Source organism: Nomascus leucogenys, chromosome 13, assembly GCF_006542625.1.
Source record: "Nomascus leucogenys isolate Asia chromosome 13, Asia_NLE_v1, whole genome shotgun sequence".
NCBI classification, from domain to species: Eukaryota; Metazoa; Chordata; class Mammalia; order Primates; family Hylobatidae; genus Nomascus; species Nomascus leucogenys.
In genome coordinates, this window is record NC_044393.1 from 103097135 (window position 1) to 103111429 (window position 14295).

General features: G+C 52.5%; 1 protein-coding gene across 5 annotated transcripts in view; it reads left to right on the top strand.

Moving 5' to 3' along the window:
- DPP6 (dipeptidyl peptidase like 6) overlaps positions 1-12515 on the top strand; it is a 1188326-nt gene extending 1175811 nt beyond the window's left edge. For all 5 annotated transcript variants that reach the window (XM_030826245.1, XM_030826246.1, XM_004090271.3 and 2 more), the window contains 5 exons: positions 3890-4001; positions 5917-5975; positions 7508-7580; positions 7694-7767; positions 10572-12515. In XM_030826245.1, the coding sequence (XP_030682105.1) occupies positions 3890-4001; positions 5917-5975; positions 7508-7580; positions 7694-7767; positions 10572-10718 (465 nt within the window). In that variant the 3' untranslated portion in view covers positions 10719-12515. The remainder of the gene's footprint in view (positions 1-3889; positions 4002-5916; positions 5976-7507; positions 7581-7693; positions 7768-10571) is intronic.
- Positions 12516-14295: the final 1780 nt, after the last annotated feature.

A 14295-nucleotide genomic window follows, 5' to 3' on the forward strand; every position in this document is an offset into this window, starting at 1 on the left:
GAACTCTCAAACCAGAGCTGCTCCCACCTGGTGGCCCTTGTCAGAAGGCTGTAGCCTGGGACAGCTCAGCTGTAGCTGAGGCCCACGGTTTGGAGTTAGGGCCACCTACTATGGCCCTGGTACATGGCCCCTCATTCTCCTTAGCCTAGACCTGGGGCCTCGATCTCAAGAAGGCCAGCACACAGATGAGTCGGCATAGACCCATCTTCCCTCTGAGAATGACCCTCAGCGCAGGTCCTGCAGAGGAGGCCTTGCCGTGACACCCCCGCAGGTGAAGGCTTAGACAAGTAATCAGCACAGTGCCTCTTACGTCATCGCCTCCAAAACCTCAGAGCCCAGCACGCGCTGGAGACCCAGCCCTGCCCTGTGGGCTGCTCCCGGGAGCAGGGGATGCAGGAGCCCTCCCACACCTCCTCCTTACCTGCTGGAGGAGAGGCGGTCAGGAGGAGAGCCGGTGGCTTCTCGTTCAGAGCCCGGGCACAGAGCCCTAGAGGTGCATTCCAGGCATCTGAAGCCACTGGATCACTGGGAGGTGTAACTTGAGTGTCAGTAGCCATCACCTCTCCCCACCCTCCTGGAAGTGACTTCCCAGCAGACTGGCAGCTGAAAGGCAGGGAGCCTGGGCTGTGGTCAGTCTTTTCCAGTCCTCACTCTGCCCCAAATGCACATGGTTGCCACTCCTGAGGGCCTGGCCTCCTTTCTGTGCCTTGCATATAGTCCACCCACTCAGGGCCTTTCATAGTTCACTTCTGGACACAGAGAGGCTTTCTCAACAGGTAGTTGGTCCAGAAGCACAGACAGCCGAGGTGCCAAAGGGAAAGGGGACCCCGTGCACCTGTCAGAGCACAACTGATGCACCCCCACACCCTGTACCCCCGCACTCAGCTCCGCCGAGGACACGTGTCCGAGCTCCGTGCTGGGGATCTTTCCTCTGCCATTCTGCCCAGTGGATCCCGGGCCTCCTTCCAGAGCATGAGCATCTCTGTTTTGTTTTAACAAGCCTTAGATAGAGGTCCGTAGACCGCACACTGGTATTTCTCCTCTGAAGAATAAAGCATCAGTCCTTTTAGTGGCTTGGCATGTTGCGGCCTGTCCATTCTGTTTCCCCCTCGCATGTGCCCCAGTGATCCGGCGGCAGCCTTTGTCAGGCATCGCAGGACCTGGGACACAGAGCCCAGGGGAGCAGCAGCCACCCTGCACCCAGAGGTGACCTGGAGAGCAAGGGGGCACCTGTGCGTTATGTTCTGCAGGTCTCCCCCAACACCGAAAATCCCCCCTGCAGAAGATTGCCCGTCTCTCATTTAAACCAGAGCAGGCCACGTGGCCCTGCAGGAAAATGAGATTTAAAGAAAACGAAGAATGACAAGTAAGGACGTGTGGAGTTCACTGACAATAAATATTGTTTATCAGAAAATGAAAATCCTCTTTCATTGTCATTAGACAAGGTGCCCCTGCCCTATTAAAGGAGCACACCGGAACGATCATGCAGGTCATAAATGGTTGATCTTGGGGGAGTTTGGCATGACCTGCGCTTCACGGTCTCAGTCAGGCACCTGGGTTCTCTACACTCCACACTCCCACCAACACGCATGCTCACAGACTCACATACACATGCATGCTCACCCATACGCACGCTCACACACATGCTCACACATTCACACACATGCTCACCCATACACCTGCTCTCACACATGCTCACACATACACATGCCCACCCATACACATGCTCACACGTACACCTGCTCTCACACATATGCTCACACATACACACACATGCTCACCCATACACATGCTCACACATACACCTGCTCACACACATGCTCACACATACACCTGCTCACACACATATGCTCTCACATACACACACATGCTCACCCATACACCTGCTCTCACACATGCTCACACATACACATGCCCACCCATACACATGCTCACACACTTGCTCACCCATACACCTGCTCACACACATGCTCACACATACACATGCCCACCCATACACATGCTCACACATACACATGCCCACCCATACACATGCTCACACATACACCTGCTCACACACATGCTCACACATACACATGCTCATCCATACACCTGCTCGCTCACACATACACACATGCTCACACAAATTACATACACATGCTCACACATACACCTACTCACATACACCTACTCACACATACACACACATGCTCACACACATACAATTACATACACCTGCTCACACATACACACAATGCTCACACACACAATTACATACACATGATCACACATATACATGCTCACACACACGATTACATACACCTACTCAGACACATGCTCACACACATACGATTACATACACCTGCTCACCCATACACACACATGCTCACACGATTACACACACATGCTCACACATACACACATGGTCACACACAATTACATACACATGCTCACACATGCTCACACACATGCTCACCTATACACATGCTCACACACACTCACACACATAATCACACAGAATTACATAAACATACACACACAGGCTCACACACGATTACATACACATGCTCACATATACATGTTCACACTCACATGTTCACACATGCACACATGCTCACACACATGCTCACCCATACGATTACATACACATGCCACACATGCTCACACACATGCTCACCTATACACATGCTCACACACACAATCACACAGAATTACATAAACATGCTCACACACACATGCTCACACACACGATTACATACACATGCTCACATATGTTCACATTCACATGTTCACACACACGCTCACACACGCTCACCCATACACACTTATACTCACACGATTACATACACATGCTCACATACATACACAACTACATACACATACACACATGTTCACACACGCTCATATACATGCTCTCACACATACATGCTCACGCATATACACACTCACATACACACATACACACAGGCACACATGATCACACATACACAGGCTTGCACAAGTTTACACACATACTCATACACATATGCTCACAAGGCATATACACATGCTCACATACACACATGCTCTCACATACATGTACATGCACACACAAGATTACACATGCTCACACATGTGCTTATAGACATACATACACCCATGCACATGTTCACACGTTTATACACACACATCACACACCCATATACTCACACACATTCACACACACGCTGTCACATGCTCTCTCACACATACCTGACACAGTAACTTGCTGTCCCCTGGTTCCCTCGGGGTCTTCCCTTTGGAGGCTGCGGCTCGTCTGAGCATCCAGCCTAGAAGGCACCAAGCAGGCAAGAAGGCAGCGCTTTTCTCCGGGGAGGCCTGCACTGCAGTACGGCTTCCTCATCCCCACCGAGAGCAGGGAAGGGCAGGAATCTAGGACTTACCTGAATACAGAACACCTGGGAGCGTCCGTCTCATGTCGGCCTTGTGCTGGGCATGTGTAGACCAGGACCTGCGCCCTAAGCCACTTGTTGGCCCCTCCCTCAGAATCGTGTGCAGTGGCTTGGCCTCACCCACAGACAAGGGAGGCAGCAAGAAATGCCGTAGAGAGACGCTGAGCCTGAAGGACAGCACCTTACACCTGCGCAGTCCACACTTGCCTTTCCAATTCGCCGTCGCATTTCATCCTCACGTCCCTTGACACCAAGGCCCAGAAGCGGAGAAGGCACACATCGCATAATGCTGAGTTGGAAGGGAGTTTGCTTTTCATCTCTTGTTCCTGCCCCATGAGCAACTTTCCAAGTGACACATTTTGTAAAAGGAGAGAACCTGCATGGAACTGGCTGCTCTGGGGCTGTTTCCCTGCCCCAGGCTGCTTCATGCTGAGTTACCGCCAGGACTCCTAACTGTCTTCTCTCTGCGCCCTCTCCAGGATTACGGTGGCTACCTGAGCACCTACATCCTCCCAGCAAAGGGAGAAAATCAAGGCCAGACGTTCACCTGCGGCTCTGCTCTCTCTCCAATAACAGACTTCAAGCTCTATGGTAAATAGCCCTGCGGGAGGAAGTGCCGGGCCCCGCCCCCGCCCCCTGCGGGCATGGCCCCACAGCCCTCCCTTCAGCACCACCGTCCCTCTAACCACAGGCGCCTCCAGGCCACAGTCACCACCTTGGGCTGATGGAAGAACCCGGGGAAGGAGAGGGAAGGGTCTCAGGTTATATGTTTTGAATGAAAGTGGTCAATCCCCAGATGCCTACAAATCACATCCCCATGAAGAAGACCACGAGTTGGAAACAGCTAGTACTCCGCTGGCAGCAGTGGGGGCGAGGAAGCCAGGGTGCGCATGAGGGGAGCAGGTGCCACAGGCCCTGCCGGGCCGCCCTCCTTCTCTGCTCCCAGAATCCAGGCAGGGCCCTGCCCTGAGTTCTATGCCTGGGCATGGGTATTTGGTGGGCAGGTGTTACCGGATAAGGAAGGGATGGTTGGGAGGGAATTGCTACCACAGAGCGATTCAACAGAGGTCCACGTGGCTCAGCTCTGCCTTCCTGTCTCCCTGGCCATGCAAATGGCACCTGGCCAGCACCTGTCCTCAGGGAGTATGGCTCTCCATGGGCACAAGGCAGAGATGGGGTCAGGCTATCAGGGTGACCTGCTGTGGGGACCAGATGGAGATGAGCCCACCCAGGTGTGGGCACCCGACCTCTGTCCAGGCACAGAAGGGCTTTGCTGTGTTTGGGGATTCCAGGCTCCCGCATTCTCCTCCTTATGGTCACCTAACCCTTTTTCTCTGAATGGGAGTGGCTCTGTGACCTGAACCCATTTCTTAGGCTGTACAGAGAGGTCTTTTCTGTGGCTCCGAGAACTTGCATTCAGGTCAGGGCTCCGCGGCAGCCAGGCTGTTTGCTCCAGCTGTCCCCACCCTAAGCAGCGCTGGCAAGTGAGGTGGAAACGGAGGGGGCTTCCTGCTGCTGGTCCACCGCAGCCCTGCCAGAGCCTGACATTCCCTGCGGGTTAGAGGAACCAGTCCAGCCCCCACTGCCACATCTAGCCCCAGCCCTGCTGTGCTGGCCGAGCCCTGTAGACACCGCCCAGCAAGGCAGGGACCACGGTGGGCCCAGCAGCCTCCTGGCTGGTACAGCCAAGTCTCCCGACACCTTCACAACGGGCTTGCTCCAGTGCAAATTTCAACTCATACAGGAACTCTCCTGGTCCAAAATGTGAATCATGTTAAGAGGAATTTTCCCTCGGGAATGCGGGTGGCATCTTCAAATTGAGTGAGACTTTAATTGTTTCATCATGCTGTTTCAGATTTGTCTGATTCAAATGCACATAAATCTGAATCAGATGGTCTGATTCAAATGCACATAAAAGCTGCCATCGTGTCTTGATGGGTCACTGTGCCCAAAACCAGCCAGTCCTCTTCATTGTCTCCTGGGCGCCCTCAAGCTTACCCTGCAGGCCGGGGGCACTGTGCAAGCCCTTTCCACCCTCAGCCCTGGGAGAAGCCCCTGACACTCCTCCTGTCACCCAGCTGACTGCAGGGCCTCATGCAGAACCAAGAGCAGGGATGTGCCTGGACTTTTCAAAAAATAAGTAGATCTTGATGGAAACATGCTCTCTTACCACCCACGCCCTTCCTGAGTGTTGAAGGAGAAGGTTATCCTATGTATTATTTAGAAATCAGATTAACTGGGTTTTGCTTAAAGTTCTGCGGTGCTGATGAAAATTGCAACACCGGCACTCACACACGTTAAGGTTCCCGTTGTACTGCCTGATGCCCCTGGTAAAGAGCCAAATGATTTCGGTGGTGTTTTTAAAAAACCAACAATCTGCCAGGCAAGTGGGAATGAGCCTGAACCCCCACCCTGCACCCGGCCCAGGGTCCTCCCTAGAGTTTGGGGGCTGCGCTCACAGGGCCTCGAAGCCAGAGGTAACCTCCCTCCCTTTGCTTCTGTGCAGCCTCTGCGTTTTCTGAGAGGTACTTGGGCCTCCACGGACTTGACAACAGAGCGTACGAGGTATGTATGGGCACAACTAGAGAATGTGATGAGACCAGTCAGCCTCTGCCACAGTCCCCAAGCCTGCCCTGGCTGTATGGCCCACTGTGCCTTCCCCTGCGTCGTGCTTCTCCCTCACCAGCACCAAAGCCCACTCAGAAACCTCCAAAGGATCCTTCTACCAGACTATGGATTGAGTTTAACATGGCCTCTCTGGGTTCCACCTGATTTCCCATTATAGAACTTGAGGGATGAGGAAGAAAGTAAGAGGATATTTGATGGGGGAGTCAGTCCCATCGTCCATGGATACCTGACGTGCACAGGACTCCTGGCTCTCCCTACAGCCAGAGCTGTGCTGCTGGGGGAGAGTGAGCTTTTTTTTTTTTTTTTTGAGATGGAGTCTTGCTCCATCACCCAGGCTAGAGTGTAGTGGCACGATCTCGGCTCACTGCAACCTCTGCCTCCCAGGTTCAAGCAATTCTCCTGTCTCAGCCTCCCAAGTAGCTTGGATTACAGACGCACCCTGCCATGCCCAGCTAATTTTTGTATTTTTAGTAGAGACAGGGGTTTCACCATGTTGGTCAGGCTAGTCTCGAACTCCTGACCTCAGGTGATCCCCCTGCCTCAGCCTCCCAAAGTGCTGGGATTACAGGTGTGAACCACCATGCCTGGCCCGAGAGTGAGCTCTTGACTGAGGAGCAGAAAACCTCTCTGATGTGACCTTCTGAGTCAGACCTGTTGATTTGGTGCAGCTGTCAGACACGGCGTTTCTCCAGCTGTGTGCAGGGAGGGAGGCCAGAGCTCCCGGCCGAGGCAGCGCTGTGTTTTCAGAGTGGAAACTTGGACAAAGGAACTGAGTCCGTCCAGGGAGTCAGCTCCCTGTAGCTCCAGGTGAAATGATGCCCCTCTGAGGCTACCTGGAGTTGGAGGAAACTCTTCCTTTTTCTGTTCTTCTCTTCCACCCCCTCCTCTTCCAAAAAGGGAGTTAATGTGGGGGAAAGCTGGGTGTGGTGTATTAGTCCGTTTTCATGCTGCTGATAAAGACATACCTGAGACTGGGCAATTTACAAAGGAAATAGGTTTAGTGGAGAACTTAACAGTTCCACGTGGCTGGGGAAGCCTCACAATCATGGCTGAAGGCAAGGAGGAGCTGGTCACATCTTACATAAATGGCAGCAGGCAAAGAGAAAGCGTGTGCAGGGAAACTCTGCCTTATAAAGTCATCAGCTCTGGTGAGAGTTATTCACTATCATGAGAACAGCACAGGAAAGACCCGCCCTCATGATTCCTTCATCTCCCACTGGGTCCCTCCCACCACTCGAGGGAATTATGGGAGCTACAAGATGAGATTTGGGTGGGGACACAGAGTCAAACCATATCACTGGGCTTCTGAGATCTGCCCTGCATTTCTTTGCAGATATAAGGCATCCCGATTTCCGGGAACTTAGTGTTTTCAATACACTTCACCTACCTTCTCAGTCAGGTTTCCAAGCAGAACACCTGGCTCCCTGCAGTGCAGCCCCCTAACTGTCCCCTTGCCCCCGCATGTGCAGATGACCAAGGTAGCCCATCGAGTGTCCATGCTGGAAGAACAGCAGTTCCTGATCATTCATCCCACTGCCGATGGTAAGGACTGAAAACGTGAATTCACCATGTATCTGGTAAGAGCCTCCTCCTTGATGGCCCCATGAGTTTTAACAAACGTCTTCCTCTCTTTTTTTTTTTTTTTTTTTGAACAGAAAAAATTCATTTCCAGCACACAGCAGAACTCATTACACAACTAATTCGGGGAAAGGCTAATTACAGCTTACAGGTACAGTATGCATGTTACTCTGTTTTGAACCTGGAGCAAGACATTCCTTTCATGGAGAAAGACCTGATGGGTGTTCAGGGCCTTCTACTGCGCAGACACGCCTGTGCTGTGGTGGGCGGTGATGAGCAGGGTCCCAGCAGGTTGGAAAATCAGCACGTGCTCAACGTTTTCTTATAATTAATGATAGCTCTGCTATGTACTTCAGTCAGGTTTAAATCCCTTTAGGACAACCATCACCCCGTACTCCCACCCCAGCCCCGCTCCCTCCCCTGGGCAGTGAGAAGAACCAAGGCAGCACCCGCCCCACCCAGCAGTGTGGCTGGGACTATCCCGGTGTGGGGAGTGGGACTGTTGTTCTGGGTTAGTGAGAGTGGTGCACGCGGGCCCTGAGCCTTGCCCCACTGCTTCCCTCTGACCAACACCACACATTACTACGCACTGGCAGGATGTCCTGGGGGCATCTGTCGCTGGGCAGTAGTGAAAGAGGGGTGCTCTTCCCAGAACTGAACTCACTTTCCCACAACCAACCCATGGCCCTTCCACAACAGCATCAAGTGCTGACCCAGCAGCCCCATACCTGGGATCTCTTCCCAGCAATGCACAGGGCTGTCTCTGGAAACTTCTGCCATTTCATTCCTGCCCTCTGCTCCTTTGGTGGAACAGGTATGACCCAATGGTCTCTTCAGGTCCAACATGAATGGGAGGGCTCCTTGGGGACAAATGACAGGCAGGCACCCCACCTCCCTCACAGAGCTCTTGCCCTGGGCTGACCATTGCCTTGGCCTCCAGCACCCCCGCCTGTAGGAGGGAGGGACCACATGTGGCCTTGATCAGGCAGGGAGAGCTCCAGCCAGAAGGGAGTTGGACCCTAGTGTGGATGAAGAGGGGCAGGACGGGGTTACACCACACTTGAGTTTCCTTGTGAAAGACGTTCCGATTTCAGACTTTTTCATAGTGAGTGTGGCAGTTGCATGGCAGTGTTAAGCACACTGACCATGGAAGCTCCAAAGGTCCATCTGTATGTGCTCATGTGGGCAACTCCCCAAGATATGGGGCCAGCTGAATCCCCCAGGTACAGAGCAGCCTGCATCACTGCAGGCTCCACTGGTATCAGGGAGCAGGACCCACCCAGGGACATGTATGTGGGCACAGCAAAGGCCTTCACAGACACCCCATGCATCTGGAGCCAGGCCCAGCCCCCAGGTAAGAGCATGGGAGACGGGGGCCTGAGGCAGGAGGAGAAAGCTTCTTGCCCCTTACCCTCTTGTACTACTTGATGTTTTAATGACATATCAAAGCCTAATGACAGCATTAATAAATACTTTAAAATAAAGATGAATTTCACCCACCAAAAACATACAAGGAAGGCAGGAAGAGGCAGTCTAGTGTCACAGAAAGATGTAGGTTTTGGGCCAGATGCAGTGGCTCACACCTGTAATCCCAGCACTTTGGGAGGCTGAGGTGTGGGGATTGCTTGAGCTCAGGAGTTTGAGACCAGCCTGGGCAACAGAGTAAGACCCCATCTCTACAAAAAGTTTTTAGAAAATAGCCGGACCTACTGATGTGTACCTATCGTCCCAGCTACACAGGAGGCTGAAGTGGGAGAATCACTTGAGCCCAGGAGGTTGAGGTTGCAGTGAGCTGTGGTCACACCGTGGCATTCCAGCCTGGGCGACAGAGTGAGACCCTGTCTGAAAAAGAAAAGAAAAAAATAAGATGCAGGCTTTGAATCCCTGCACGTGCACAGATGGTTCACGGTGCTCCTAGGAGATGGTGGCATCACTGCATTGGCAGTAGAATAATTAGCCATCATCCTGTTGGCATCTGGGACTGAACAACATTCCAGGCCTCGTTCTAAGAACGTCATGGCTATAAGATTGTTTAATTCTCACAAAGTGTCATGAGCTGGAGTCTACTGCGATTATCCTTCCCACCCGACACACCTGGAATCCGAGGCTCAGGCAAGTTACCCATCCACCGTCACACAGGGAGCGAGTAGACAGGACGCAAAATCTGTGGGGCGGGCCCGTGGGCACCCAGGGCAGCATGCAGCCCTTCCACGGGAGTTTCCCATGCTCAGAGTGTAACTGAGAGAGCATAGGAGCATAATGGCACGATCTCGGCTACAGCAACCTTCACCTCCTGGGTTCAAGTGATTCTCCTACCTCAGCCTCCCGAGTAGCTGGGATTACAGGCACGCCCCACCATGCCCGGCTAATTTTTGTATTTTTAGTAGAGACGTGGTTTTACCACTGTTGGCCAGTCAGGTCTTGAACTCCTGACCTCAAGTAATCCACCCACCTCGGCCTCCCAAAGCACTGGGATTACAGGCATGAAATTCTTTCCGTTTCTTTTCAGAGCCTGACACCCTGAAAGCTTGGGCTGTGGTTCTGTAGTCCCCAGGCTTGTATCCATGTTGCAAATCCAAGCAAGCAGATCCGGACTGTAGAGTGTTGAATGAAGAGCTTCCCAATGTTTTCACCCAGTTCCCACTGAGCATTGCTGTGCCTGGAGAGGGATAGGCACCAGGGGAGTGGCGGTGTTTGAAGGCTGGTTGGCTTCATGAATGGGTGGTGCATGTCCACGCTAGAGGAGACGCCCCTCTAACTGCGACAGCCAGGCAGAGCTCCCCGGAGGAAGAGGCACTTCCATGAGGAGTGGCATGGTCAGGAAACTCACTTCATCAACTAAAATCCAGCCCCGGACGGGGCCCAGGTTTCACCAGGCTCCACACCTTCTGTGCGTTCCCGTCCCATGGGGAGGGGCGTGCCTGGGAGGGTAATTTCTCCGTGCCTTCCTTGCAGATTTACCCGGACGAAAGCCATTACTTTACCAGCTCCAGCCTCAAACAGCATCTGTACCGGTCCATCATCAACTTCTTCGTGGAATGCTTCAGGATCCAGGACAAACTGCCGACAGTCACAGCGAAAGAGGACGAGGAGGAGGACTAACCTCAGGTCGCTCTAAGCACAGACGTGGCTCTTTCTATAACCAGATGCAACTGAGGGATTTCCTTGCCCTCCCTCTTCCCTCGGAGGGGCGGGGCGGGGCGGGGCCGGGTGTTCCATAGCATGTGTGTCTCGGATGCCGAAGGCAGTTTTGCTTGGGAAACAAGCTCCTTCCCCAGGGCCATCACTCACGGCCTCCATGGCACCAGGGACAACTCTGTCCCCGCAGCAGCGCCTCCTCCTGGCACCCGAGAGACCGGCACACCATGGCCCCTCCCCCAAGGAACAGAGCAAAGGATAGTGGCCGCAGAGCCCACGCGAGCCCACAGGACACCGGCCCCTAGATTCCAGCCACCAAGCGGAAGCATGAGACCCGCCCACACTAGCCTCTGTGTTCCCGTTAGCAGCATCACACCCTGTCTCATGTCACAGTGCCATGGACACAGCAGTTACAGCACAATTGTTTTAGCAGTGCGTGTTCATATATGGGCTTGCTACTTCCTGTAATTAGGACATTCAACATGGCGAGGGGCTACAAGAAAACAAACCCTTTTCTGTACAGAGTCTTACTGTAGCTACGCTAATGGTTAACCTGATAGAATTAACTCGTATTTTTCTATGGTTTTAACCTGATGCTCCACTGTCTCCGTCATGGGGTTGTTTCGCTGTTTTGGGTTTGGCCTTGTTTTGCTTTCCTTTCTCCAGTCCACGTGTAGACTTTGCTCTTGTTTGGATGAAGAAGCAGATCAGAAGTAACTGCTCGCTCCTCCAGGTTGTCTTCAGACGTCTTGGAGACGTCCCTAAACACTGAGGGGGAAGACAGCCAATAGTACCCATTAAAAGAAATACGTAAATAAAACCTCTCTCCCACTGAGCTGTGCTAGGGCTTGGCTGTAGATGTGCACTGTCTATTTACATCTGTCCTTACAACCATCCTTGTCCTCCTTGGTATGGTATCAAGCTCTTTCCCATGACATTTGGTTTAAAAAAAAAAACAGAAAAAAGACAAAGCGTCAACTGTACCCGCAGGCCTGCTGTGTGTGCTCGGGCCACAGGAGTCCTGAGGGTTCTGTGGGCCTGCGCGCATCCCTCTCCCATCGTGGGGGTGGCTCCGTGACCTTCCTGCCACGAGCAGGAGGTTGATGATGTGCTACGTTAGCCTTGTAAGATACACTCCCACCAAATGTGCGGCCGGTGTTCCCAGTGTATATTTCATTCTGTTGTATATAAAGGAAGCAATGTGTGTCAGGCCTCTGTGCAGTCAACCCAGCCTCCTCCCGCCAGTGCTAACCCCGTGTTGAGCCTGCATGCTGACACTCTGGCTGATCTGGACTCTAGAAGTGCTAGTTTGAAATATATCCATTACCGTCATTTCCTTTTGAGCTTGTGGACAAGCTGAATGTCAGGACTGACTTCTCCAGCTCCCAGCCCTGCGGGGGTGTCCTTGGCATCACGTCAGCAGAGGAGATGAGTCCCTGTTGCATTTTGGTGTTTGGGGCTTTGGGTTTAGCCACGTGAGCTCTGAACGTCCGTTAGAGTTAGGGTGATTGGAAGGTCTCCATCACTGGGTGTTTTAAAGGTGATTCACCACCATTTGTGAAAGGACCAACGTGCTGACAAACAGGACCGATCCGAGTGCTACATGACTGTGCGTTTGCTATTTCAATGGGCCTGAACGACTACAAAGCCGGCTAGGTCTGGAAGGGGAAGCCAGCTCTGGCCACGACATCTGGTCGGAGGGAAGTGGGGATGTGGCATGGTAGCGTCTGTTCATCCATGGAATAAAACATTATTTTACCACTCGGATTGTTCCTTTCTTGCTCATCCTCCACCATCTCACCTTAGAAAGTGTGCTAGGCTTCAGGAGACTTTCAAAGTACCCACTGGGCCCCTCTGAGACGGATGCATGGCCTCAAGAGCCTGGTGTGCGCCAAAGGAAGGTTGCATCCATGGTCGCAGCAGTCTGGGTAATAGAGAAGGATGCAACCAGTCGAATATATCAAAGCCCCAAATCAGTCCAAGAAAACAAATTAGAATTTTGTCTTGGGAGTCTTAGGGTGGGGACGCAGAGCTATTCCCTACCCCCGAGAGTGAAATTGATTCTCAGTGGAAGCCATAGCATTGCCCACTAGAAAACTTTAATTATTTTTTTTTGTAGAAATGGGGTTTCGCCATGTTGCCCAGGCTGGTCTCGAACTCCTGGCCTCAAGCAATCCTCCTGCCTCGGCCTCCCAAAGTGCTGGGATTACAGGTGTGAGCCACCATGCCTGGCCTAGAAAACTTTAGAAAAATGTCTCCATCTGTTGGAAATTTTTCCACTCATTTGCTGTTATCAATGTTGATATAAACATGGCCCAGCCTGAAAGCCAAGGGATTGATTTAATTAATTAATTAATTAATACTTCCCGATCATGGAGCAGCTGCTCCCTCAGAGATGGGGGATCAGTCCCATCAGCCCCACTGAATTAGCTGATTCTTGTCACCCTCTGGATCAAGAATCATGGAAAGAATGGGGTGGGTGAGGAGGAGGAGTAAAAAAGGAAAAAGAAAGAAATAATCAAATGCGAAAGGAGATTTTTAAAAACCAGACACAGCAGAGGCCATCTAAGTCTAACACACTCATTTCCCCCAAACAATATCTCTGCGAGCCACCCTGGCCCTCTCCCCGGTCTCGCCCCAGAATGAGACCAGTGCCCCCATCCCAGCTTTCCATCCCCGAGTCCTTCCCCCGGACCAGGGCTTGATTTGTGGGTGTGAGTCGATGGTTTGCTCAAGAAGGCACATTTTCCCACTTTGGGAAACACTAAGTGTGGAATGACGAGCTGGGCCTGGCCCTGAGAACAAGCGTTGGCCGCAACCAGCAGGGACCACTCCGGTCCCCACTTGGAGAAGCTTTGGTCTTTCTCCAGCTCTAGAATGGCTTTGGGGAGACGCCAGTGTGGCCTCACCAGGCCCCTGCAGCTGCAGTTGCTGTGCCTGTCCGGCTCAAATCCCCCACTGCAGCCTTCTCTGTGTGTTCAAACTGCACATGCGTGGTGCAGTAGAGTGCTACTTTTATTTCCATTTTAAATTAGTTTTGTTTGTTTGTTTTGAGATGGTATCTCGCTCTGTCACCAGGCTGGATTGCAGTGGCGTGATCTCAGCTCACTGCAACTTCTGACTCCCTGGTTCAGGTGATTCTCCTGCCTCAGCCTCCCGAGTAGCTGGGACTACAGGCAAGCGCCACCACGCCCAGCTAATTTTTTGCATTTTTGGTAGAGACGGAGTTTCACCATGTTGGCCAGGATGGTCTCGATCTCCTGACCCTGTGATCCGCCCGCCTCGGCCTCCCAAAGTGCTGGGATTACAGGCATGAGCCACAGCGCACGGCCTAAATTAGTTTTAATACTGAACTTCCAACCAGGCAGCCATAGAATTCCCAAAGCACCATCAGGTTTCTCAGCACCCAGTTCCAGGCCCACAGCCCGACTCCTGGACTGCCTGGGGCATCTCTGAGGCCACGAGCCATCAGGTTCACAAAGACGTGCACGTGGGGGGACCTCCATCCCCACCGGCCTGAAAACATGCTCCTTTCCTTCCT